Below are 27,781 nucleotides of genomic sequence, written 5' to 3' on the forward strand. Positions count from 1 at the left end.
CATCTGTGTGGGCAACAGCGTGAACGCGCAGACAGTCGCGCGCTCCCGTGCGATCGCAATAGAAAACAAAGCTATCCGTGCGCTTCCATTACAGCTAGCGGGGCAAACCCAAGAACACAGCTCCCTCTGCATGCACACCCAAGATGGGTCTGCAGATCATCTGAGGGCCTTTGAAAGCGGGGCCTGTTTTGTGAGGGCAGCCAGCCAGCTGAAGTCAGCGAAACGTCTCGGGTTTTTTTCCCCCCGGATCGCTTTTGTTTCTTAGCCGCGGTTAGCAGCACAGCCACAATCATTGTCATTTCTGCTGCGAGCTGCCGAAGGAAAACACATCGCCATGTTGTTATCGGAGGGGCTCAGTGAATAAGGCGAACCCTTAAGCGTGTGGAGGAGATAATCTCATCGTTAGAGCCGAACCCGAGTCCTCAGCCGCTGCTGCCTGACTGACAGACATGGCGGAGCAGAGCTACTCCTGGTGAGTGCCAGCAGCAAACATTACCATTCACACACAAAACACTGACACTCAGCGCGCTTTAACGCTCATATAGCCACTGTCAGCGTCTAAAAGGTGTGCTTATACCTCAGTTTCGCCGTTGGTACGGCACCACTGCGCTCCGGTGAATGTTTGAGGCGTATTTTGGGTCTAATGTAGCGCATTAGCTCTCTTATATGCGGGTTTGGCGTTTTAATCCCAGCTGCCGTCAAACCAGCCGCTCGTTTAATCCACTTTACCTAACAAATAAAACATTTACAACCCCTCTGCTGTTAATAAACCATATTCCCCGTCGTGTGAATGTGTGTTTGTTTGAAATACGGTTGATTCAGTAGTGACACAAAGGGAAATGCCGTGCGCCAACGTGCTAACACTGCCAGTGCATTCTGAAACATTATTAAATCAATATGATTTCATTGATTTTATCATTATTTCGTCGTTTCTCGTCAGAAACCGTGTTGTAGTGGCCGGTAATCGTAGATTGGGTCGTGCTTGTGGTGCTTTAGCTCATTAGCTGCTCTAATCCAGTCTTTAAGGAAGAGAGCTGTGCATATGCAAGACACGGCTGTGTTTCAAAAGCCTGCGGAGCTGACTACCTAGACGACCACTCTTGGCGTCATATGATTCGAAATATGATGCGGATGTGATGCTCTAACGCTGTCTAGGTAGGCGGCTCACTAGGTTTTGAGACGCAGGCTGTGTTGTGTAAACATGATATTCAACTCATGGTGAGCTGTGATTTCCATATTTTAACTCTGGGTTGATATGAGTGACAGCATATGCCTCAGTCTTCAACTGTGTGGGGCTTATAGTGATAAATGTGAAGATAAGTTGCAAAAATGTTGGCATGTATGAAGTTTTGGGCCTATATTGAGAGATGATCTAAATATAATGAATTTATTATGATTTGTCTTAATGTCTGTAATATTTAAAACAGAAAATATTTAATATTCTAAACATTTTTTTAAATTGTGTATATGAAATGTGCTGTATATTTAATTTAATATTTTATGTTTTTAGTTATTTAATATATTTGTGTTAAAATTATATTTAAATATAAGTAAATTATAATCAGATATTACATGTTAACATGAACATATATTAGATCAAATCATGCTTTTACAATATTATTCTATATATTTCACTATTACAATTGTTATGCAGTATCAATTATTTATTTTATATATTTATCACTATTTAACATTTATGTATATATATATATATATATATATATATATATATTATATATATATATATATATATATATATATATACCAAAAATTATTCAGACACTGACCTGACCATGTTTTGCTTAATTGTTATCTGACGCTATAGAGGATTAAATGGCTTAATTAAAATGTAAAAATTAAATAATAGAGTAAATTATATACTCTGTTTATATAAAATTATTATATATTAGGGCTGCCCAATTAATCGAAATTAAATCGCAAAGGTGATAAATCGCGATTAGGCAGAAGCTGTGATTGTCATGCGTATCTTTCAGTGAAGCGTGGTTCTGTGATCAGCAGTAAATCTCCATCCGAAGGCCAGAGGGCGCTCTCACGCTGAAACTCCAAATACACCTCGCAGAAGAAACCCAGGAAATGCCTATAGCTGTTGCTGAATAAACAGAAGATTTAACTGCTTTCATTAATTTAATGTGACTAATAAACACACGACTATGACAATACCTATATAGTTTATCTGAGTTTGTCTTATTATAATAAAGTATACAATAATGCTATGATAATCGACATAGCCTTTATTACTGCTTAGAATACAATGGAATATGTTGGTCGCTTTATTCTGTGTAAGAAGCAACATCATCTCACAGAAGAATTTATTTCAGACACTCAACTTACGTTATGAAGTGAGTTTGGAGTAAAAACATTTTATTAAATGTGGTATTTCATGTGTTTTCAGATGGTCGCATTTTGCGACCATTTTTTCTGCCGGTACGACTAATTTTTGTGAGCGTTCACACTGGCACGACCACTGCGTTGCTCAACTCTTAAGCATTGCCATTTCTGTTGCATTTGAGAAACATCAAATGACAAACAAAGCGAAACTAAACCGCGCTACATTTCAGCTGCCCAGCGGGAACCATTTATCAGCTCGGACCACGACGCAAACAAACTTGTCTGAGCTCAGAACAGCTTTACTCGGGAGCCATAGTTAATTTTACGACACTGTTACTGCACAGATGCAACAGTGCTGCGAGATCCAGTGAGAAGCATTCAAATTCTGCACAGAAATCTGTTATAAACAGCGCTGACATACGTCAGGAAACCAGAAGCAGTAAGGTTAACTGTAAAGACCCGATATACTTCAAAGGAAATCGACGAACGAACTGATATGACGTCATTTCGAACAAAATCGGCCCGAAACGAAGTTCGTTTTGAGTTCGAAACAGCTGACCAAACCGACCTTTCTGGGGGAGTTTGGTTCGGCTCCTAAACACCTTTGAGTTTCTATTGGTCCGTGGTGGTGACACAATCGTAGGGTGTGTTCTGAAACTCCGCCTTCTTCAACGTGCCATTGTTTTTTTTTTTTTTTTTTTTATTTCCCCGGTTCGTTTCTCATTCAACAGAGGTCAGGCAAGAGAGAACAATGTCTCTGGCGTAGTCACTAGCAGCATAAATACACTGGAGTGTCGAATAGCTGAGCTGGCACAGATATATCTGCACCTGTATGATGGCTCGCGGAGAGACTTTAAAGATTCAGAGAAAGCATTTAATTCCTAGAAAGAAATTGCAACGAAGCTTGGTGTCGATGACCTGGAGTTATGTAAAAAGTGACGCAGAGAAACATTTGAGACAAGTTTCCCAAAGCCATGAACAGAATGAAAGGAAGGAGTAAAGATATAAGGTAGCAAGTACCAAATACATGCCTTTCAAATAAATGTTACACTATACTGCTGCTGCTGTTGTTCTTTCAATAAGCGGATTTAAAGGGTGTGCAATAATAAACCTTTGTTTTTATCAAAAGTAAATCATGAAACCACATAAAATATAAAAAGGAATAACAATTTATTCAGTTTAATATAATAAATGAACACTAATAAAATAAAGTAAAACTGATTCAAATGTTTTTTTCCACATCATGCTAAAGTTTTCAGACTATGAGACATTCACACTTCCCATAAAGGACTGATCATGGTTCTTTTGTATTGCAAACATGATACTTGACTCTAAACTGCTGCTAATCATTATTCTTTTGTCTATAATATGCTGACGGTAGATTGCCTACACTTCATCATTTCATCGTTGTTGTGTTTAGGGCATATGTGCGAGATTCACGAGTCATGTTTAAATTAATCTACACCCCGCTTCCAGCAGCGCGGGGGTGTCGGAATGTTCAGAAACAGTATACCGTCGCTCAGCCTTTTAGAACATCTACGAACGAAAGAACGAAGAACAAAGTTCACTGGGGCCTTAACCATGGTGTTGTGGTAGAAATAGTCGAATGCATTACATCATTCATTTCAAGGTTTTTACAACCTTTTGAGAGAGAAATTCAAGCACTTTTCAATTACTTTCAAGCATTTCACACAACTATTTCCAGCACTTTAAAGCTCTAAAATGATCCAGTTTGAATGTTATTTTTAATGGGATGAACACAATATACTTTGTGGTAAGCAAACACTTATGTAAAATGCAGCAGATGAGCATTTATTGGCTTATTAGTCATTCATTTCTACTTTTTCTCTATATTTTGAAATTATAAAATCACCTTTATAAGATATAAAATCATCAAGAAATCAGATTTTGTCATAATTTTACACTTTTTTTTTTTTGTAGGGATGCACAATAAATATCGGCACAATATTAATGCGCATCTCGTCAGTAAAGCCGGTTCTGTAATCAGCGGTAAATCTCTACATGTGCGCGCTTTCACATGGAGCAGCATTTACTACACAGAGCCGTTGTTCACTGACAATGCGAAAAACCATGATCATATTTTGTGCATGTTTTGCGCAGCTTATCAGTTTAGCTCCACCCTTTTGGTACCCTTTGCTGTGCTAGGTACCTCGACGGAAGGGTACCAAAAAAGTGGTAAGGTTACGGTTCGCTATTTTGGTGCCATTCACAACTTCTGACACTGGAAACGGAAATAATTGCGTGCTGTACCGCTCAGTGGAAACAAGCCATTAGTGGCGTTGGTGCCACTGCTCTCAAATGTGTTAGTCTGGAGCCCTGATCACATTTGATTAACTGTGCAGCCCTATTATATATTTTACAATTATGTACAATATTTTTACAATAAAAGTTGATAAATAGTGTTCGGAAGTTGCTTTTGTAAGGTAAATAGTGGAGTCTGTATATCTGTAACTGATAGAAGATATATATTTGTAGTTCTATTTGTATTTGTAACTGAAGAAGATATTCAAAATTTCATTCATCTAGTTATCCCAGGCCAAAAACGATGAAAAGGACTTTCCAGGAAGTTGGAAGGACTAGCATGTAGGTGTTCATAACCGTCTGCATCTCTAATATCTCAGAAGGGCAGTATTTAAATTACAATTTTTTTTTTTCCCTAAAGAGTCATGATATTGTTGAGCTTAAGTTGTTTGCCGGGAAATCGGCATGATTTGCCTGCAGTTGTGTATTTAGCAGCTCTTGAATGAAGTAGTTGAAGTGATATGGCATGGCTGTACACTCGACTTCATCAGTGAACTGTAACACTGACTATACACCTGCTGCTGTAATGTACACACACATATATGACACACATGTACACAACAACCAGTATTTATGCAGTGACCTCATGCCACGTAGTTGAATTCTCATTATCAGAGCAGGCTGAGTAATTTGCATTTAATTGTTGACCTCATGTGCCATATGTGAACAAGTAATTATCTGACACTAATCCATTTAAACAAACAATGTCAGCTAAGCAAGCTCCTTTGTCCTTAAGACATAACCTATGTCTTCTGTCTGATGAAATATGTATACTTCAGTTAATAATATTCAAAACGCATTAGCTTAGCATATGTAAAAGGGCACGTAATTTGGTTGATCTTTAAAATATGTTAGTTCTTTTAATCCTTTTTTCTGCATAACAAAACCGTGGGTTCTTCTGTCTAGTATACCTCGAAAGAACACAAGTGTGACATCATTGCAGTAGACCAGTGATTACAGTGCACATTTTTAGCCTCTAAATTACATTTTTGCATCATGTCTGATATCTGTGACATCTAAGATCTTAAGATCTGCTTATTTGAAAGGAAATCGCAAATGCGGTAGTAAACTGTGGAATAAGCAGAGTTTTTTTTGCTCTTGCACTTTGTCTAGTTGTAGAACTAGCGAAATGTTAACCAGGGTTATGAACAAATCCTTTTCTGCCCACCAACCACACTGGCTGTTAAACATGTTAAGGCTGCTATATTAAGACATTAATGAAAAATGTGAAATTGAAAATGTGAAAACTCTCCACATGCATGTGGTCTCGGCGTGCACATTGATGACTCTTTTTGTCTGACTTGAAGATATAATTATGTCGCTTCTATACATCAGGTTTCTTATAAAATGACAGTCTTAAACATTTGACAGGTCACCCACCAAAGTGGCTGATGAGTAAATTTACCCACCACAGCACTGCATAACAAGTAACAGCAATTATAGGAAGTTAAATTGACATTAAAGGCTAAGACCTAAAGAAGTTCAACCAACATTTTTTGTAATGCCTTATTGCCTTTATCGTAAGCTAAGAGTGTGATGAAGTGGGTTGTGTTAAAAGTATTGATAGGTAGGGATGGATATTGATACAGATTTCACAATTCAATTAAATTACTGTCTCAATTCAATGTGATTTGGATGTATAACTGGAAAAGTATATGGAAATGTTTCTCAATAAAAATAAAAAAAGTCTCAACTAAACTATACAGGGAACCCTCTCATTTGCTACATTGCTATAATATTAAAGGATAGTTCACCCAAAAATGAACATCTCATAATTTCATGAACGATCCCTTTAAAGGTTAAAATTTATTTGTATAAAAAACATAAATTGCATGTAAGTCAAGCACATTATTCAAACATGCATCAAATATTGAGGAACAGGTTTAGTAAAACAATATTAAAGCCTAATATAATGCCTATATTTAGCAAGTGCTCCTCTCTAGAGTTACTTTTTTTAAATATCAAGCTATGATCATTGAATGGGTTTTCGTTGGTAAATGCAACATTACTTGACTTTTTCTATCAGCTGTTTTGACATCTTTCTGTGGTTTAAAACTCATTGAGTTTTCAGTAATGTCAAAACAGAACTTTGTTGAATTTTGTAATAAAATTGCCAGATTTTGAAAGCTGAGACTTTGTTTCATATCTAAAGTTACAAAGCAAGTTGTGATTATTGGATGGGAGGTGTGCTATATATATTTTTTTGTCGCTACATATAATGTTAAGTGGAGTTTTATTCACACATCAGATGAAAAGGGCTCAGACTAAAAGACTGATTCTTGGGATTTAAGAATCCGTATCGGTTCATAAAAATGAGAATCAATTAAAAATAATGAACTGAGAATATTTTTTCAACCCAGCCCTATTGATAGTCTTTTGCAAGTCTGATTATAGTCCTCGGAATGTTTGAACAAAAAGCCAGAATAAATTTTTGGCAGTTATGATTCGTTACAGTTTTGTGTGCGTATGCATTTTGTAAGGTGTGTAATTCCAGTTTGGTCAAATAATTTGAGCTTAGGTAGTTTGTATAATGCGACATTGTCACATTGCATGTGCTACTTGATTTGCTTAATGCAGCTGAAAAGGTGAGAACTGACTTGATTTCAAGGCAACATAAAAACTAGTTGATGCTAGGAGTGTAATGGTACACATCTTTGAACTGAAAGCTTTTGGGTATGGGTCTTTTAATTTGCCACACATGTACCAAAAGAATGCAACATGATTACTGAATGTAGTTTTAAACTCTTGCACTTCTCTCCAAGATGGGACAATAACATTTATATCAGTATACTTTGATTTTGCGAACGCATGTGAAAAATAATGGAGGACACCGAGTGAGCAGCTGTGGGAAAAGTGCACAGTCCAAGTTGTCCTTAACATGAGATGTGCTTTAAACTTATGATCCTACAGTCTTTGGCTTGTCCACTTGTCAGATGCATGCAATGTTTAATGCATTTGAGGCTATTTACCTCAGCGCATAACTTACGCATGACATCTTACAGTTGTAACATTCTGATAAAATGTTAGAAAGTCATGCCGTATTTCCATTTTACATTAAAGCTCACAGTAAAGGGAGTATCCTTTTAACTTGATGGACCTCACTGAAGGAGCGTCAACACATGCATGTGTGTCAAATAGTGCAACAATTCTGACTTCTGATAAAAAGAAAAATACGTTTTTAGTTTTCCACTTTTGTATCCAAAAACACAAACAAGCGGTGACTTAAAAAAAAGACCTGTTGTCTTTGTGTGCTATTACACTCCAAGTTGAAGCTGTTTACTTTCTTAATGCATGTTCTTGATCTTATTGTGTACAATTTCCCAGTATATGTTATTTCAAAGAAAATGGTCTTTATAATCTTTCATAAAAAGAAAATAACTTAAACTATTTTCCTTTTCAGCTGATGTCATGTAGGCCTCGCAGGTTGTTGGTTAATTTGATTAATTTACATTACTGTTAAAATGTTTGGAGATGGTAACATTGTTTTAAAAGTCTCTTTCAAAGTTTGACCGAAGTCTCTTATGCTCACCAAAGCTGCATTATTTTATCAAAAGTACAGTAAAACATAATATTGTATTACAATTTCAAACTCTTCTATTATATATATATGACGCAAATTTCACGATTCGATTCGATTATCCTTCACAAACTTGCCATTCAATTTAGATTTGATTCAACAGTGATTATTTTGGATATATATCGGGTATGGGACATGGCAAATGTTTTCAAGGAAAAAGAAATCTTTTAACTAATGCTGTAAAAACATGAGTCAGTAATATGGAAGGTTGAAATTTATTGATTTGTATACAAACACTTAAAATATACACATTTTTTGTAACATTAAAGTTATAATACTAACTTAACTTTAATTTGCATAATTATATTTCTACTCCAATTCATCTTTTTGAAATATAAACATTTAAATGTTGGTTGTCAAAAAAACTTGAAGGAATTGTTCGAACATAAATTAGTAAATATTGAAGAACAGTATAAAATATATTAATGTTATATGATGCATATTTAGCAAAATGCTCCTCTCTAGAGTTCATTTTTCTAGCTGACTATTGAGTTCATGGTCACCGAATATGTTTTTCTGTGGTAAATGTGACGTTATGTGACATTGTCGCCTTTCCACGTTTGAAACACTGCTTGAGCGATTACATGAGACATGAGGAGGAGTTTGGTAAGTTGTACTCTTTATTTTAACATAGGGTGCTCATTCATGTTTATTTCGTGCTGTAACTGCTATTAAAGCAGAGGAGAAGATCAGTTCACGCTGCCGCTTCTAACCCAGGCGCTACAGCGATCTGTCACTCAACATTAAATAGCGCCAAAACAGCATTTAATATTTAAATATTATAATAAAATGGACAGAATTTGAAAAATGAAGCTTGATGTTGAGTTGATGTTTTATATCAAAAGTAACAAATCACAAAACTTGCTGCAATTTATTGGATGGGAGACGCTACAATGTTTCGTTCATTATCTGACAGACTAGACTAATCGATTCTTGGGATTTATGAATCGATAACGTTTCTTAAAAATGAGAATTGATTAAAATCGATTAATTTTTTCAGCCCTAATAGAAAGAATGTTTAAAAGAAAAGTTTGTTTGAAATGGAAATCTTTATAAATGTCTTAACTGTCACTTTTATTCAGTTTAGTTCCTCCTTGCTGAATAAAAGCATTAATTAAAAAAAAAAAAAAAAATCTTACTTAGCCCAAACTTTTGAACAGTAAGGTTTTTTTTTTTTTACTAATTTCCAAATAGATACTTTAGGCTTGTCCTTTTTTATGTAGTAAACGTTGTGGCAATAATATCAAATAATGATGGATAAAAAAAATTAATTAAAAAAAGCTTTACCGGTGGGACAGTCTGAGATGCTCTCGGTGGTGAACTTGACCTTCTGTCTGCATGTTTAGTCAGAAGGCTTCCTCAAAAGTGTGTGCCGGCAATATGTGATAGTCAATATTTTCAGGTTCTGGCTCCACTCGGTACAAAACACCCACATTACAATGGATGAAACCTTGCCCTTTTAATTGTGCTGAGAGAGAAAGTTCAGAGAGAAGCACTGTTAAACTTTCTTCAAATGTTTATCTGACAAAAGTCATAAGGTGACTTTAACTAGTGGTAGACTAATGGTGAAATATATGGACTGACAGCTGAGTGGTTAAAGCCTCAAGCAAAGCACTTAACCCTGAATTACTCCAGAGTGACTGAAGTTGCTGTTAGTGTACTGTAAACCACACACAAAAAGCCATTGAAAAGTGACAAGTAATGAATGAGAAGCTTACATGACTTTAAAAAGCATTAGCCTATACAGTTTTATGATTTAAGAAAATTGTGATAAACAACCTGTCATTTCAGGTCTTACTATTCAGTATTTTATTGAGCTGTCCATTACTAATAACATACATTGTTGTTAAATTGAATTGTTCACTGGAATGTCAGGTTTTATATACTTATTACAGCAAACAGCCGTGTTATAAATGATCATATTGCAATGCATTTGGCCCACACTCAGCTGTCCCTTAAAATAGGATTTTGCTATTCAGGAAGTACCATACCACTGAATCACATTTAATAGCAAGCAAAATCAATGCAAAATCCATATACAGTGCTGTGTGCAGTGCCCAGTACGGAATTTTGTTGTGTAGCATGCCAGAGCGGTTTTTACCACCACACTTTTGTTATGGCCTATTGGATTATTGGTCCTACTGGCGGTTTTGCTGACAGTTTTTTCAGCATGAATGACACCATTTTCATGAATTTGCTAAAGGTGCCCCAAGGGAAACTTTGTCTTTGTCTTGCTGTTTGTAACCAAACGAATACATATTGTATTCAAATTAGTGTAAACCTTAAGGTACTGGTGGTCCGATGCGGCTGTGAAAGATAAATGAGGTAGTGAGATCTAGAGGGGGAAGTGCCTGCTCTTGAAAGCTGTGGCATCGTGCCACACTCCTGCCAGTCTACAGCCAATAGGCTGTTAATTCACTCATACATGTGCTAAGTGAGCAATCTGACTCAGAGCCGAATGAATTGGACCCTGATGTTGAATATGCAGCAAATAGCTTTAAAAAGAAATAGTCTTTAATTGTAGTGGGAAATGCCTTGGTCTCTGATTTCTTGCGTGGCCTAAGTAGTGTTCTTCATTGTAGAGTACAGTCAAAGAGTACATTATAATATTTCAGGAAAGGATATTTGGTGATTATTTAGAGATTCACAAGCTTTTGATTCAGTATGGGGGGGGGGGGTGAAATAACTTAAAATTAAAGTATATTAAATTCACTAATTTTATTATTAATATGTTTAAAAAGAAGTATTCTGTGATGTTCTGTTTCAGAGCAGCTCAAACCATTTCTCTTAACGCTGTGTGAAATACAGACGAGCATACGATAACACAAACTACAGCTCTCTGCTGGATAAAGCAAGTCAGTGTCGTGCTGGTAAAGTTTTGATGGATGAAGATTGTAATCAAGGTAAAGACTATTATAGATTAGGCACACGTGTATCTGTTATTATTGATGTGCAAACAAACCGTGTATGTGGCATTTGAAAAATGCCAAATATCGGCCAATATATTGGCATTGGCGATATATCGGTCTACCACTAGTGGCCTTGCAGTACTGATTCGGAGAGGCGGGGGGCCTTTGAATAAAAATGTTTGAGAACCACTGTTGTAGATAGTGGTTTATGAGTCACATATTGGTCCTGAGCAGTTAAACTGCTCACTGTTCTTCAAAAGAATCCTCCGGGTCCTGCACATTGTTTGGTTTTCCAGCTTCTTTTGCATTTTTGGATCCTGTACAACAATGACTGTATGATTTTGATATCCATCCTTTCACACTGAGGACAACTGATGGACTCCTACACAACTATTACAAAGGGTGGAAATATTCACTGATGCTCAAGAAGAAAACACAATGTAGGATGATGAACGGGATAATTGTGTAATTTTTTTTTTTTATTTGAAAAATCATATTCTTTAATTTAGTATTGTCCTTCAGAAGCTACAAAAGATAATTGTTTCCAAGAAGACAAAATAAGTACAATTTACCCTAATCATCCCATTTAAAAAGTTTACATATTTTCATGCCATAGTATATAATAACAACAACAGCAACAACAGTAATAAACTATGTTCAGTACTAAATAATAATAATAATAATAATAATAATAATAATAATAAATTAAATCTGTAGCAATTTGGTTGTATTTTGTGATTTCACTGAATTTATAACATCCATCTCTTTTGCTTTTTTTTGGCCTGTAGTGACTTTATAATTAAGTCAGCTTTTGCAAAAATGCATCAACAAGCCAGTGTTCTGCCTCTCAGCACCCTCTTGTATATTTGCAGGGACTGTCTATTTCAACGATCAGCTGTTAGATTAAGCAAACAGAACAGCAGCGACAGTGTCTTAAAATCATCACTGAAATGTCTGTCAGGAGTCAAACTCTGAAAGTATGTAGTTTACATGATGGTCCAAAGGTTGTGCATACCTCCTCTTTTGTGTGCAAGAGACACTTGTATGTCGCTGTGCAAGAAAGAAGCCTACGTAATCATGTAAATCACATCAAGCGTTACCCAATCTGCCAGGACACACCCTTAAGGGACTTCTGCAAACACTTCATTCAGTCACTCTCTGTCCTGTGATTATTACATCGATGTTTCAGCTCCTTGTAACAGTTTTTAAAATATTGTTCATACATTTAAATGAATGATTGTCTGAAACTAGTGTTTTTCAGTCACTAAGAGATGTCTTTTATGCCTTTTGAGTATTGTGTCATTTGTATTTAATATTATGAATTTAATATACAAATGTTTACTTGTGGTCAAAAAAAATCCAAACACACTCGTTTAAAATTTGACCACATTACGCTTCCACTGAATAAGTCTTTTATTTTTTTATTTATTTTTTTTTTTATGAGCTTGGCCGTTTGTATTTCTCCATGAAAATAGGGCTTGGTGATAAATCGATAACGATAATTATCATGATATAATCTTTCTCGATAAAACGATAACAAGAGTTCAATAAATCTTTGATATAATGTTTTTTCTTTGATATAATTTTTTATCGCCCAGCCCTACTTGAAAGTCTCGCCACAATTAGGTTAGTTGGAATACAAAATAAAAACAAGGTGCAAAAGAAAATCTGAGTGACGTTATGTAGGTTCTGTTAGTTGCTAGGGAGTTTCTGGGTGGTTGTTAGGTTGTGGCCAATTATTCTGAGTCAAAAGAGCCACCCCCAAGTCTCTGATATTCTGGTCTGGTTCTTTCTTTCATGCAAGTCTTTGCTTGCCTTAGCAAACACCACTAATTATGTAAATAGTCTATTAAAGCTCAGGAATTCAAGATAATAAAGTAATTTTTAATGGAAATTGCTAAATAACCGCATTTGGGTCTTACATGTGTGGTTTTCTTTCCCAGTGGGCACTTGTGATTCTGAAACATTGTGGCAGTCTGAGCTCAGTTGAGCTCAGTTGAGCAGTTTTATAGGGTTTTAGGGGCCAGACGGCCCTCACAGGGCCTGCACACATTCCTCACGCCTGCCTTTGAGCCGTGTCCACAAACACCCCTCATTACTAGCTTTTCATCTCTTCTGTAGTCTGGATATATGCAGGGCTCTAGACTGCTACTGATTTGTTGCATTTTGCAACCTTTTTTCTTGTCAATGTGACTATTTTAGAGGTACCACAACCATTTGACAGACTGATAACCGCTGCCATATCATTGCATATGAGAATCATTTAAAGGGTAAACGGGCCAAAAGTGAAACGAAAAGGCTTAAACGTTTGAACTGCCCCACGCGGGCCGTCAGCTCAGCCCAAAAGACAGCACAGCGCAAGCTTAAAGCAAAGGACTTTTCTCGCTGACCGGTCTCAACCACTCGACCATTTTTAAACAGTGCTGTGAGATCCAGTAAAAAGCGTTGGGGTTCTCTGCGGAGTTCTCCACAAGCCACTAATGTCTCTGTGATGTAAAACAGTTTAAAGCCAGATGAATCAGCGCTGACATTCTCAACAAACTGATGCAGAAAACAGGAGAAACACTGTGCTGCAATGATCTAGTTAGCTTTGCAATTCACAAAACATATATCGTTCATTTACTGTAGTGACACTAGACTGTAATCATGGTAGTGGGGCAATCTGGGGATATTCATATCTAATTTTATTATATTTTAATGTAGGCATTTATTTAAAGAGTAATGGAATTTAATTAGTGTTTTTTGTTATTAAGCTATAGTATGTTTTATTTTTTTTTTGTTTATAGGTCAAAGGCGAAAAGAAGTTTTCAAGCATTGAAACAGTAGCTAAATGATTAAAACAGCTTGAAATTTTGTGGGGGTTTTCCCCATACATTAGAATGTGCCCTGTTACATTATAAAAAAAAAAAAAACAATGACTGTCATACATTTTTACAATGATTTACAGAAGACACCCACTAAAATGTCATCCAGTGTAACAATAGTTCATATACCAAAAAAATCTTGTCAGGAATATTTAGATCCAGAATCATTAGATGACATTAAAAGAATCACAGTGCAGCACCAAAAACTAATCAATTGTAATTTTATATCTTTACCAATCTTTGCCACTATATTTCAGAAAACTAGGTTTTACCCATTTGGCAGCAAGTTGTTTTTAATCATTAAAAATATAATAAAATTTTGTATGATCACTTATTCTTTTATGTATTTTATTGAGTGCTGGTGAGAAGTATGTTGTTTCATTTTTACGTAAATGTATCTGTTACACAATGACAAAGGAAAATTATTTCACCCATATTTTGACATTTTAATTCCACAAAATTAGCTTGAAACATAAAACACTTTACTTGCATTTAAGACGTTTTCCATGGTTAAAAAAATTACTTTGTGAATTCAATTTGATGTGGACACTGAAATTGGACACCTCGTCTTTGACTCTTATACTAAATGTTTCGGCTCCCTTTTTCATAACATTAACCATACAGTTTATAGAACTACGAAGTTTACAGACTAACTCAGCCAGTCGGAATATTTACATTTTACTTTATAAAAATTAGTTTGTTACAATTTTTAAAGGTGCTGTTTATGTAGGATTCACACCGAGTGGTTGAACTAGGTATTGCAGTCCAAATTCAAAATATTGGAGAGGGTTTTTTCACCCAGCACCTCCTCCTCAGACTTGATGCACATGCAGGTTGCCAGATTGACGACACAAACAGAAACGAGTGCACTTGACGATGAATGAAATTAAATACGCTGTGTTTTCCATCACCTGGCAACCCGGGGTGCCGAGATACAATTGGATAAACTAACAGTGGGTGGGTTTCAAAAACCAAAACAAATACTGACATTCCGGCCCGGAACGCACATTTTCAAAGGAGAATAACTGACAGTAGCATTGTTTTTCAGATAAACAAACATGTTAACGTAGCATGTTTCTTAAATATCTGCAAATATATAATGGTATTTTTATGCTTTAGTAGAGTCAAAATCTTGCATACAGCACCTTTAACCGATGTTACTGTTTTTGTTAAATGAAAATACATTTACATCTGCATGTACGTGTTACTGCTTCTCTCAACTGAACTACGGTCAAATGTTCAATTCCAAGAGACAAAGCATGAAATATTATTAGTTAGTAGTATTAATAATTATAACTTATTTCAGTGCTACCAAATAAAGTGCTAGAGGTCTGTAGAGCTTGGCACAAGTGTTAGTCTGGAGCCCTGTATATATGTGTGTATATCCTGTGTTTCAGGATCATTACATATAGAGCTGAGCTTAGGCCTCTTTGTGACTGCTGATGAGTTTTCTTCAAACCATTTGTTGTCCATAGTAAAGAGTGTCATTTGAGGATAAGGTCAGCACTCCGTCCTACTTTTTCTCGCTCTCGTTTTTCTTATTCATGCATACTTCATACATGCACACAAAGTCTGCTTTTGTTTGCAGTCGCACATTATTTACCCAGCAAAGAAACTGTCGCTTGCTTGCTGTAATCATATTTGAAGAGTGTCCTCAGCGTGCAGCCTGACCTCTTTCTCGAAAAGCTTGTTATTTACAAAAGGCAAACGCAGGTCTCACAAGACACTCGGCGGAGCTCGGGGAGGGTGAGAATGCCGTAACTTCAGACATTTCTCATGCACGGCTCCGTAACAGCTGGACCAGACTGAGCTTTGATTCATGTTTCACCTGCACACTTGCATCAAAAACTGACAGCTTGTGTTCACAAGGGCGTGAATAGTTTGCACCAGGAAAGGTCGTACAGGGTGACAATCTTTGTGTCTGTTGTACGATATATCTGACCTGGCACCCTTCGTCTTATTTTGTTGTGGGAAACAGTAATTGAAAACATCCTTTGTCTTTTCAGGGCGTACTCCCTTGTCGACTCCAGCCAGGTGTCAACCTTCCTCATCTCCATCCTCCTCATCGTTTATGGCAGCTTCAGGTGAGCTCTCATCTCTTGAGCCGCAGATCTGGAACCAGTGCTGTCACAAAAGCTTGTGTTTGTTGATCAAGTGCATTTTTTACATTACAGATGTAATCATGTGGTATTGTTATTGTTTTGAGCATTGTTGAATTGTACGTCATAATGTCACTAAATATCTCAAGTGATGTTAGTTGTATAATCTACGTATTCATGAAAATGAAAATAAAACCTACTATAATGAAAAATATAAATGTTTTTAAATAGACACATTCTCTTCTCTGTAAGGAAGTACTATACAGAGTCAGTTAATAATAAGTTAATAATATTTTTTTTTTATTATTATTTTTTTTTTTTAAGAAATTAATACTGTTAATACTGCAAGGATGCATTCAATTGATCAAATGTGACAGTAAAGACATTTTATAATGGTACAAAATATTTCATTGTCCAATAAATGCTGTCCTTTTCAAAGAATCCTGATAAAAACATCACTGTTTACAAAAAAATATTAAGCAGCACAACTGCAACAGATCACAAAATTCATGGTTCGGAACATATTATGGATTTTGAGTCACGGATTGGATCATTTTTCGGATCAGCAAAAAAAAAAAAAACCTGTTTGCTTTTCATTTATTACTGAAAGCTTACTTTTAAGTGCTTCTATACCACTGCAAAAACTACTAGCTGCACTAATAAAGTCAGTAATAAAACAAGTACGTACCTAATATACTGACACACATCTGCTTTCTTTCTCAGCTGTTTCAGTTCACTTAAGACATAACTGAACTGTGTTTACCATAATACTTGCCAAAACGAGTATTTTAATAACTTTGTTTATGTTTCAGTTCAAAGAGAGTGAAAGAGGAATCAGTCTGTGTGAATAGCGCCTCTCTCTCTCTCTCTCTCTCTGCGTGTGCTCGATTCAGATGTGTGCGGCAGCGGTAGAAAACAGTGCACATGTTCTCTTTTGCTTGAATGGTTTAAAATTGGCAAGACAAAACACATGCAAACAATAAACTTTAACTCTATGATGGTTAAATTTAACAGTTAATCTTTGAATCGCATGCGTGCCGAACCATGGGGTCTGGTCTGTACGGATCACGGATCATTTACGATGCACCACTGATAATAAATGTTTTTTTTTTGATCAGCAGAATGATTTCTGAAGGATCATGTGACTCTGAAGATGGAATACATTTTATATATGTGACCCTGGACCACAAAACCAGTCTTAAGTCAATTTTTCAAAATTGAGATGTATACACCATATAACAAAATGAATAAATAAGCTTTCCATTGATGTATGGTTCATTAGGATAGGACGATATTTGGCTGAGATACAACTATTTGAATATCTGGAAACTGAGGCTGCAAGAAAATTTAAAATACTGAGAAAATCACCTTAAAAGTTGTCCAAATAATTTCTTAGCAATGCATATTACTAAACAAAAATAAAGTTTTGATATATTTATGGTAGGAAATATCTTCATGGATCATGATCTTTACTTAATATCCTAATGATTTATGGCATAAAAGAAAAATAGATAATTTTGACCCATATGATGTTTTTTTGGCTACTTCTACAAATATACCCCAGCGACTTAAGACTGGTTTTGTGGTCCAGGGTCACATTTATATATTTTTTATTATTAATTTATTTTCAATATTTAATGTCATATTACTTTATTCACCGTATTTTGGTGAGCATAAGATACATCTTTCAAAAACATAAAAAAAATCTTTCTGATATATTTACTTTCTCTTGATTTTTTTTTTTTAAACATTTTTCATTTAGTTTTATCTTTCATTTAGTTTTATATTTTATGAATTTTGCAGTTGATTGTTTAGATAATGAAAAATTTGTCTTTCCAGATTTGAAGTGGACAAAACTCATATTCATGGGCTTTGAAAGATAATTGTGACTGAAACAGTACAACATATTAAAAAGCCTGTGTTTCATTCTCTTCAGATTTAAATATGCTGTCTGTGACTGTTGTCAAAACTAATGATACAGAGAATAAAACTCATGCAGCTCTGCTGTTGGTTCACTCCGGGGGCAGAGAAATGGAGGTTTGTGGGTAAACCATGTCTGTCCACACAGGTCATTAAACATGGACTGTGAGAACCAGGAGAAGGACAAGGACGGAAACCCCACCACCGGCTCCTTCAACAATGCCAACTCTAACAACAGTGAGTCCTCAACTAAGCAATTAAAAACAGCTATAATTACTTCTGCTTCATTTATCACGCTAGAAACGGAAGGTGAAGTGCATTCTGAAATGCTGACAGTGTGTTAGTGTGCTCTTCTGAAGAGAACCTGAATCGTCTCATGCATTTGCACAGGTATTCAGACCATAGACTCCACACAGGCGCTGTTCTTGCCCATCGGAGCCTCTGTGTCTCTGCTCGTCATGTTTTTCTTCTTCGACTCGGTTCAGGTGGTGTTCACCATATGCACTGCAGGTACGTTCCGCATGCAGACACACCAGTGACCTTCCACCGCTCCTTTCTCACACACTGACCTTGTTCATACTCTGCACCGTGTCATCATATGCGTGAGTAATATTTACGTAATCCTTTGTGTTTGTTTTATCCTGTCTTCACAGTTCTAGCTACCATCGCGTTTGCATTCCTCCTGCTGCCGATGTGCCAGTATCTGACCAAACCCTGCTCCCCACAGAACAAGTATGAAATGTTTACTAACTCGTCAGAACGGTTTGTGGTTAACTGCAGTTACATCAGTTCATGTCAACAAACCGTGTCTCATTGGGATTCAAATTATTCAGATATAAATCTTATTTGACATTCACTCAGGAACACTTAATTGTCTCCCTCAGTAGCATGTGTACATGATTTCTAATGATAAACAGCTGATGCCAACTTTTTATTAATAATAGTTTAAAAAAAATCATTAAAATTTTTTAATTGCATTTACAATAATTAAATAATAATTAAATGTGGGTATAAATATAAAATGTTATATATTGAATTAAATGTAGATATGAATATAAACCATTTTGTGATGATGATGATAAATTCTTATGAGAATTTATTTTTGTTTGCCTTTTTGAGAAAACATTAAGAATCTTATTATTTTATTTTATTTTTTATTTTTTTCCCCCTCATTATGTGGATGTATTTTCCCATCCCCAACAAACTTATGACAAAGTACTTTATTTTGTTAAAATAATAATAATAAAATAAATTTCTCAAAATAATAATAGAATACTGCACAATTACAGATATGAATATTGTGATACTGTTCCAGTAACAAATGTCAAAAGCAAGGAAAATTCTGGACATAATCAATGTGTCAGATTTGTTTTTTAGTTTGAATACTAGTGATATAGAAACAGCACAAATCTGAAACATTTGTTTGTTTTTGAATCATACATTTACATCCAAATTTTAGATATGAAACTTTTTATTTTCATATATATATATATATATACACACACACACACACACACACACACATATATATATATAATATATACATGTGTGTGTGTGTGTATGTGTATATATATATATATATATATATATATATATATATATATATATATATATATATATATATATATATATATATATATATACATACACACATGTTGTATGTATATGTATATATATATACATACATTGCTTTTGGCACATCGAAGATACATTGATTATATATATATATACATATACATGTGTGTGTGTATGTATATATATGTATACATATACATATACATATACATATATATATATATATATATATATATATATATATATATAAACACACATACATATACATACACATACACATACATATATATACATATACACATACATACATACATACATACATTTATTTAGGTTTATTGCTCAAGGCAGTTCATTAACACTTAAAAGATATTTGTTGGTTGAAAGGTTTGCTTTTAAAATCTTTCTGACACAGACAGTGAACCTGTTTGTTCACAGGGATTTGCCTTGTGGCTTCACTCAATCTCACGATGTAATCTAGAATCTGTTCTGTTTGCTTTGGGTGAAACATTCCTCCTGTGTATTAATGGACAACAGTGTGAGAGATCAGATGCTGGGGTGTGAAAAAGAGAGCCTGATGTCTCAGCCGAGTGACGTGTGTTTGCTAGTGTATTCAGCGTGTGAGCCAGCGTGTCTCTTGTCTGCAGGATCTCGTTCGGCTGCTGTGGCCGCTTCACGTTGGCGGAGCTGCTGTCGTTTTCGCTCTCTGTCATGCTGGTTCTCATCTGGGTGCTGACGGGCCACTGGCTGCTCATGGACGGTACGTCAGCATGCTGTTACTGTGTTTGTGTGTAGGAAGAGGATGTAAACACGTCCTCTGGTTTAACTCGTACTGCCTTTTCTGTATGGAGTCTTGTGGTGGTATTTTTCTGTCAATCATATGATTTTTGTCTCCCGCAGCTCTTGCCATGGGTCTCTGTGTGGCCATGATAGCATTTGTGCGGCTGCCTAGTCTCAAGGTGTCGTGCCTGCTGCTGTCAGGCCTCCTCATCTATGATGTGTTCTGGGTAAGCAATTAATGCAGCAAGTCACACTGGTTCCTAGTGATGGATGGCAAGTCCTCGTATCACGTCACGCGTGATTTAATGTCACAGTAACCATTTATACACTACCAGTAGTTTAGACAAGTTCTAATGCCTTAAAAACCCATTGATCTAAAGGCTTTTGCTTGAAGTTGGCACGACAGATCTATCTGTATTCTAAATGCATGTTATAAATCAATCTACTGAGAAAATGCCAGACTTCTCTCTGATGACGTATATCATTTAGTTCGCATAAACCCTGCCTTTTTCTTATAATTGAATGCAAGCTTATTTTTTTCTTATTCAATGACCTTTTTCACTCTGATGTATGTCACAATACAGAAGAAAAGATCCGTCACTTCTTCAGTTTCATGGTGACTTTAAATGCTTGAAATTAGTTTTGTAAATATATAATTTGGGCTTACATATTCTATTTTTTCCTGGAATTTCAGTGTAATATATTATAAAAAATAAAATTATTATTATTATTAAAAGATTTTTCTTTATTTCTAGGTGAGCCGGTAAATATCTCTCAAGTTACATAAGCTTTTTACTTTCTTTTTTTTTTTTTTTTTTTTTTTTTTTTTTTTTGGAACTAATTGGATTCAAACCAAACAATATAATTATTCATGAACAAGCCTGGCACGGGTAACTTGAGTTAAATATGAAAGTGCTAAAACTAATATTATGAAATGGATAGTCCTGACTCTAAAATTGTTGTGAAATATACACACATTCATAGGGGTGCATAATTTAGGGGTGAAAAATCTGATTATGATTTTTTTTTTCTCTTATACAAACCTTTAAAACCCTTCAAAATTTTGTAATTATATATTAAGATAATAATACATAATAATAATTATTATTAGTAGTAGTATTAAAATATTAATTATTATTATTGGTTCATTGTTAAAAATTGCTAAATTTAAAAAAAAGATTGTATTGCTATTTGCAATATTTTACTGTAAAATTCTATACTAACATTTATGGCTGTCTTAATTTCTTAAAAAGCCATATTGTGATTTATTTCATTTTGATTTCGAATAATCATGCAGCCCTAAATAATCATGGTCTAAATTGTTTTCAAAGTGGTGCTTTCTAGGAATTAAAAGCATTGCTTAGTAACAAGTTCTTCCTTGACTTGTTTGGAAAACATCCTGCTTTTTATTTTCGGATTCATTCATGTTTTTTTGTCACTCTCACATGCGAATAATTAAAGCAGTCATGCCCAATTTAGACTGATGTGTATCTAATGTCACCATCATATACTGCTATACCACTCCACCCAGCTGGTGCCATAAAGCGTGTAATTGCAGCACATTAAATTGTTTCAGAAGTATTCTTGTAAAGGCTGTTTACTTATTCTCTTGTGAGCACTCATTTAACAGATGCTTTATTATGTAGATAAATGCACCTGGAGCAATCTAGAGTTAAGTGCCATTTGAATGCAAACCTGTGACCCTTGGGTTGCAAGTCCAGATTTTAACCACGAGATCACATCAAATAATTTGTAGTTGCAACTCTGAAACGTGTTCCCCATCCCACCCCAGTGCTGACTGTCGAGACCTTTTCGCCAGTGTCTCAAATCACTCCAAACACGCTTACACAAGCCTGACATCACTCTCTCTCTCAGCGTCTTAAAACAGCAGGGCAAGCTGGTCTGTCCTCTGACTCATCTCCCTCCCTCTCCTGTAGGTCTTCTTCTCCGCCTACATCTTCAACAGCAACGTGATGGTGAAGGTGGCGACGCAGCCTGCCGACAACCCCCTCGACGTGCTCTCACGCAAGCTGCACCTGGGCCCCGGCATGGGTCGGGACATCCCCCGCCTCTCCCTGCCAGGAAAGCTGGTGTTCCCCAGCTCCACGGGCAGCAGCCACTTCTCCATGCTGGGCATCGGTGATATCGTCATGCCTGGCCTGCTGCTGTGCTTCGTGCTCCGATACGACAACTATAAGAAACAGGCCAACGGAGAAGTGCCCGGTTCTGTCAACATGTCCGGCCGCATGCAGCGGGTTTCCTACTTCCACTGCACCCTCATTGGTTACTTTGTTGGTGCGTATCGCAAACCGGATCATCCGAACACACACTCACATAAAGAGGTTGGATTGGATTGTGAAGAGTTACAGCAGAATTTGATTTTTATCTGTATCTTTAATTCAGTCTTGTCTGTCAGTCTATCTATCATTCATTCGGTCGGTTTGTCATTTCATTTGTCTGCCTGTCTGTCATTCTCTGTCATTCCGTCTATTGCAGTGTTTCCCAAGCTTTTTTTTTAGCCACGGCACAGTTTTGAAAAGTGGCACAGAACCTGCATCTAAAGTGTTATTTAGATGCATTTGCACAGACTTTTAACTGTATCAGATTATATAAATATAAAAGTCATACGGGGGCATTTTTGCTCCCTTATCTTGAATTTTGAGGGAATTCTAAATGTATTTTAATAGACTAAATCACACGGTGAAAGCGTGAACTAAACGGGCACGCGCAGGAGTCTAACCTACATCATGTAGTGTATGCATGCACTCTCTGGGTGTGTTTTTGTTCAGTTTTTGCGATATACTAGATAATGTCAAATCGCATATTGTTTAAACAACAATTACAATACTATTGTAAACTACATATATATCACACCCCTACGCTAGTTTGCACGTACAAAAACTGAAGTATACTTTGGGCTTTAGTCTATCTATAATTCTGTCTGTCTGTTGTTCCATCTATCGCTCTATAAATCATTGTGTCTGTCCACCTCTTCTTCTTTTTTCCATCTCTTGTGCTGTCTGTTGTTCCATCTGTCCATCCATCTATCATATTGTTGTCTATCTGTAGGTATGTCAGTCCTTCTATTTACAGTTTTGTTTATCAGTTTGTCTACAAAAAAAAAAAAAAAAAAAAAACATGAGTTTGATTATTCCAGATTTATCATGTTGATTCAAACCATTTCAAAACACATGAGGCTCATGAGAAAAGGATATAGTTCAGAAGAGTGATTCAACACTAGGCATGGCAATCCCATATATATTAATGCTAAAAAAAAGTGGCTTCTCTTTAAATAAACTACTACTGGCAAAATGCACTCTTATGTGATCAACCAGTCAGTAACTACATTAGCCTTAAAAAACAATATACAGTAATGTGTTTGATTCACTAAAAAGACTCGTTCATTCAGTCATCTGACTGCACTTGTTCCTCTTGTTTAATATTATTGACTGTGACGCTTTAGATTCAACACTCTGCTCCTACGCGTGTTTGATGGTTTTCTCTGTCTTCCTGTCTCAGGTCTGTTGACTGCAACCGTGGCCTCTCGCATTCACCGCGCGGCCCAGCCTGCCCTCCTGTACCTGGTGCCCTTCACCCTGCTGCCTCTGCTCACCATGGCCTACCTGAAGGTGTGTCTGTTAGCACCAACAGCAGAATCTCCACAGGGAGGCTAGGGCCTCATTTCTAGGAACGTCAAAACAGTGTCAACTTAATTTCGTAGAATCGCCATTTCCTCACTTGCTCCGAAACAAAGCAGAAGTGTACATCGGGTCATCGCTCGGTTATCTGAGCAAGGTGTGTGCCGTATCCGTTACACGTTGCTGCATTATTTATGTGCTAGCGCACACACCTGTGCATCTCTGCGGGTACATCGCATTCCTTCTCTTGAAGCATCAAATGTACGCCGGCTTCCTTTCACTGTGGCAGATGTTTTGTTCTGCATGTGGTGAAACATAATCTGATCATTTGGCTGTGTAGTGCCGTCGCCATGGCAACAGCCTCTCTTTTCCATAGAAACGATCAATTGTGGAATGTTTTTACACGTTTATTGAAGTTAAAAATGCTGTTACAGTAGCTACATGCACCCTTAAGAAATAATATGCAGGTTTTCTTCATGACATCGGGCAAATATTCAATAATCATTGAACAACCCAAACCGTTCATGCCAAGTCAAATATGTAGCATGTCGAAGCACAAATGGTTTACTACCTTTTTTTGTGTCAAGGTATGCTATAGTACTTGTTGGACATGATAACCATCAGCAAGATAAAATCATGTTTTGAAATCTGTTAAAGCATGTTGTGTGTGCCTAAAAATAAAGCAGGGAAAAGCAAATTACGATTAGCAAGTTAAATTTGAAACCCATCTTCTGAAACAAGAAGCTCACACAATGTGTTTCCATGTAGGTCTGTGGTTTAAATTGTGTTGACCTGTATTCTGGTTGGTATAGTTGTTAATAATATGAAAGGATGAATAAGGTTTTTTTGTTGTTGGTTGAATGGATTGGTGGTGAGGGGTGTGGGTGGGTGTGTGTGTGTGTGTGTGTGTGTGTGTGTGTGTGTGTGGATGGGTGGGTGTGACCTTCATGGATTGAACAGATGTAATCATAGATGATGTAAGCATAGCCACACAGGTCTGTGCTGTTTTCATCAGCGCTTCTGCACAATTAAACATGTTAGTGAAATATCCATGGTTGTTCAAACCGGTGTTAATTTTAACAGCAAATTTTGATTTAGTTTTAGTCATAGTCTTTTGATGAAAAGGCCATTTAGATTTAGTCATATTTTAGTCATCTGAATTGTTTTAATTACAGTACAGTTACATTCTTCATTACATTTAGATCAATCCTTATTAGGGTAACTAAAGCGATTCAGTCAAGAGCAGTATGTGATTTTCTCTTTCTTTTTGTTGTTTGATTAATATTAACGGCACAGATATCAGCAACTAAATTAGGCTACTGTCCCTTTAAAACCAAATGCACGGATGCAGTAGATAGATCAGTGGGATCAAATGTGTCAGTAAAGAAGGTGAGGCAAAATAAAGGTTTGGTGCTTGTTGGCGAAATAAGTGTTAGTAAGTGAATGAGCATTAACGAGATGAGGACGTAATTATATCCACACAGATCTACACAGGTTTGTGCTGTTTTATAGAAGAACAGTACTGATGGCAGCATAAACACTGGTATGTGCTCGTCTCTTGTAACTATATGATAAGACTAGCTGTCAAACCTCTGATGTGACAGATGAAAGTGTGCTGAGTGAAATGTCACGGTTATCTGTAACTTCCTGTAATGCGGTTGCAGACCCACTGACATTTACTGTAATAGTCTGTGACTGTATCTTATATTTGTATGCGCGGCTAATGGGTCAAATAAGTGTGCAGGAATGATGGGCACTGGGACATTGTGCTTTTATCACATGCATCAGTCTTCTCACATAGACTATATAATTAAACTGTGCACTTTATTCATCATATCAAACACATTTCAGAGCTGATAAGTAGATAAGAGCAGATATAGTAGATGGGAAATTACTTTTTTATAATAAAATATATTATTTATGTTAACTTAGTATAAACTAGATATTTACAAGGAAGATCAAATAAAAAAAAAATTGTAAAATCTGATTAAACTTTATTATTATGAATAATATTGTTGGTAGATTTTTATTCTATTTGTACTTGAACAATATTGTTCTTTCTTAGAGATTTTTGTTCCGTAAGTCTATTTAGTTTTATTTCAATAATTTGTGTGAATGTGTACATCAGAAATAATAACTGACCTATTCTTTTATTTTTTATTTTTTTTTTACTTTAATTAAAAAATGAATTGTAGTAGCCAGCGCTGGACCAGAATAGTTGATTATTCGAATATTCGTTCGGTAATTTTACACATGATAAAAACGTGCACTTTATTTGCTTGGAAAGCCTAATAATAATTTGTCTATATTAAAAGTATTGCTCTTAACAGATCTGTGTGTTTTCTATCACTAGTGCAGTGTCTGTGTTTTTTTCGGAGCATATAAGCCCTGCCCACTTCTGGCTCGCGCTGTACTATAGTTTGTTAAAAGTTTATTAATTCTGAATGTGTCATGTGTCCATATTGCAACAAAATGCAACACTGCGCTCCCTTGGGTCCGCAGCGCCACACCCGCCACACGTGAAGTCGACTGGATGAACGGTTCTCGACATAATAAAAATGCAAACAGACAAACACACAGAGATTCCTGGTTTTATTACACTGTGTCTACACTGGACGGAACAGTTGTGTCGCCCGCCCCGCAACAGCTGAAGTCTGTCTACACTAGACGAGACAAAGCGACCGTTGAAAATCATTTGAAATAAAATAAATAGAACGCAGCAGCAGTTTACAGTCGAGAATTTGTTTGCCGTGCGCGCCGCATCCAGTGTAGACAGCATAATAGATTCTGTCGTATTTTGTCGCGCCATGCCGCTCGCGTCCGGTGTACACACGGTGTTCGAGAGAAGAATATGTTCAGCCCCCTCTCTCCGAAGCTTCGAATCTCAAAAAATTGTATTCGGACCAGCCCTAGTAGTAGCCTATATTAAGTTTAAGTTTTATATGTTTGTGTGTGTGTGAGTTTGTGTATTGACCCATTACATTTCTGAAAAGGTCCATCGTTTATTTTTATGCACAAAACATGTAAATAACACTCCCCTGTCTGGTGCTCCACAGGGAGACCTACGGCGCATGTGGTCCGAGCCCTTCCACACCAAGTCCAGCAGCTCCCGCTTCCTGGAGGTATGATACAGCTCCGACCAGCACAAGTACCCACCGACCCACCCACCCACCCACCGGAGAGAGAGAGAGAGAGAGAGAGAGAGAGGTCGGAAGAGAGGAACAGCACTCGTCTTCTCATCGTCCCTCATTCCCGTTGTCATCCTCTAGCCAGTGGATGAACAGCTGTTCGCGGACTTCACTGCCAGATGGATTCATGCGCTCCTCACGTCTCCAATCATACATGTGTTTTTTTCCTCTACCTCTTTTCTTTCTCAGCTCCATTCCACCTTTATCACGCCACCTTCCCCTCTCTATCTTCCTTCTATCCCATCAACCCTTTCCTGTTCCCCCGGACTCAGCCACATGTTACCGGATCGCTCGTCGTCTGGACATGAACCGGAGCTCCTTTGAGCTCCAAGTGTGTTTCCATTTGTACCGTTTGGCATCATTATGGATTTACAGACTGAGACTTCTTTATTATTTCCTGCTCTAAACGAACTGTGGATGAGGAACGTAGATTCTGCCACAGCTTGGGATGTCGATGACCCTGTAAGGGACCAGCACACAGTAGAGGACAGCCTCGTTTTCCCCGTTCCTTCTCTCTTCCTCTTTCCCTTTCTGATAAACCCAACCCGCATCCATCCCTCCCT

At 36.6% G+C, this 27,781-nt stretch overlaps 1 protein-coding gene across 1 annotated transcript; it reads left to right on the top strand.

The window, feature by feature from the left end:
* On the top strand, positions 1–27,781 carry LOC109067393 (signal peptide peptidase-like 3). The gene is made up of 10 exons (XM_042764843.1): positions 1–472; positions 16,028–16,105; positions 18,189–18,277; positions 18,431–18,550; positions 18,694–18,772; positions 20,260–20,372; positions 20,513–20,619; positions 22,330–22,687; positions 23,912–24,021; positions 27,087–27,781. Exons 1-10 carry the CDS (start codon positions 450–452, stop codon positions 27,156–27,158), a joined length of 1,149 nt encoding a protein of 382 aa, XP_042620777.1. The 5' UTR covers positions 1–449; the 3' UTR covers positions 27,159–27,781.

This window comes from Cyprinus carpio, chromosome A10, assembly GCF_018340385.1.
Source record: "Cyprinus carpio isolate SPL01 chromosome A10, ASM1834038v1, whole genome shotgun sequence".
Classification (NCBI taxonomy): Eukaryota; Metazoa; Chordata; class Actinopteri; order Cypriniformes; family Cyprinidae; genus Cyprinus; species Cyprinus carpio.

Coding starts and splice junctions, on each gene's coding strand:
- LOC109067393 (XM_042764843.1), top strand. CDS start 450: ATGGCGGAGCAGAGCTACTCCTG. Junction 473..16,027: donor GCGGAGCAGAGCTACTCCTG/GTGAGTGCCAGC, acceptor TTGTCTTTTCAG/GGCGTACTCCCTTGTCGACT. Junction 22,688..23,911: donor CCTCATTGGTTACTTTGTTG/GTGCGTATCGCA, acceptor TTCCTGTCTCAG/GTCTGTTGACTGCAACCGTG.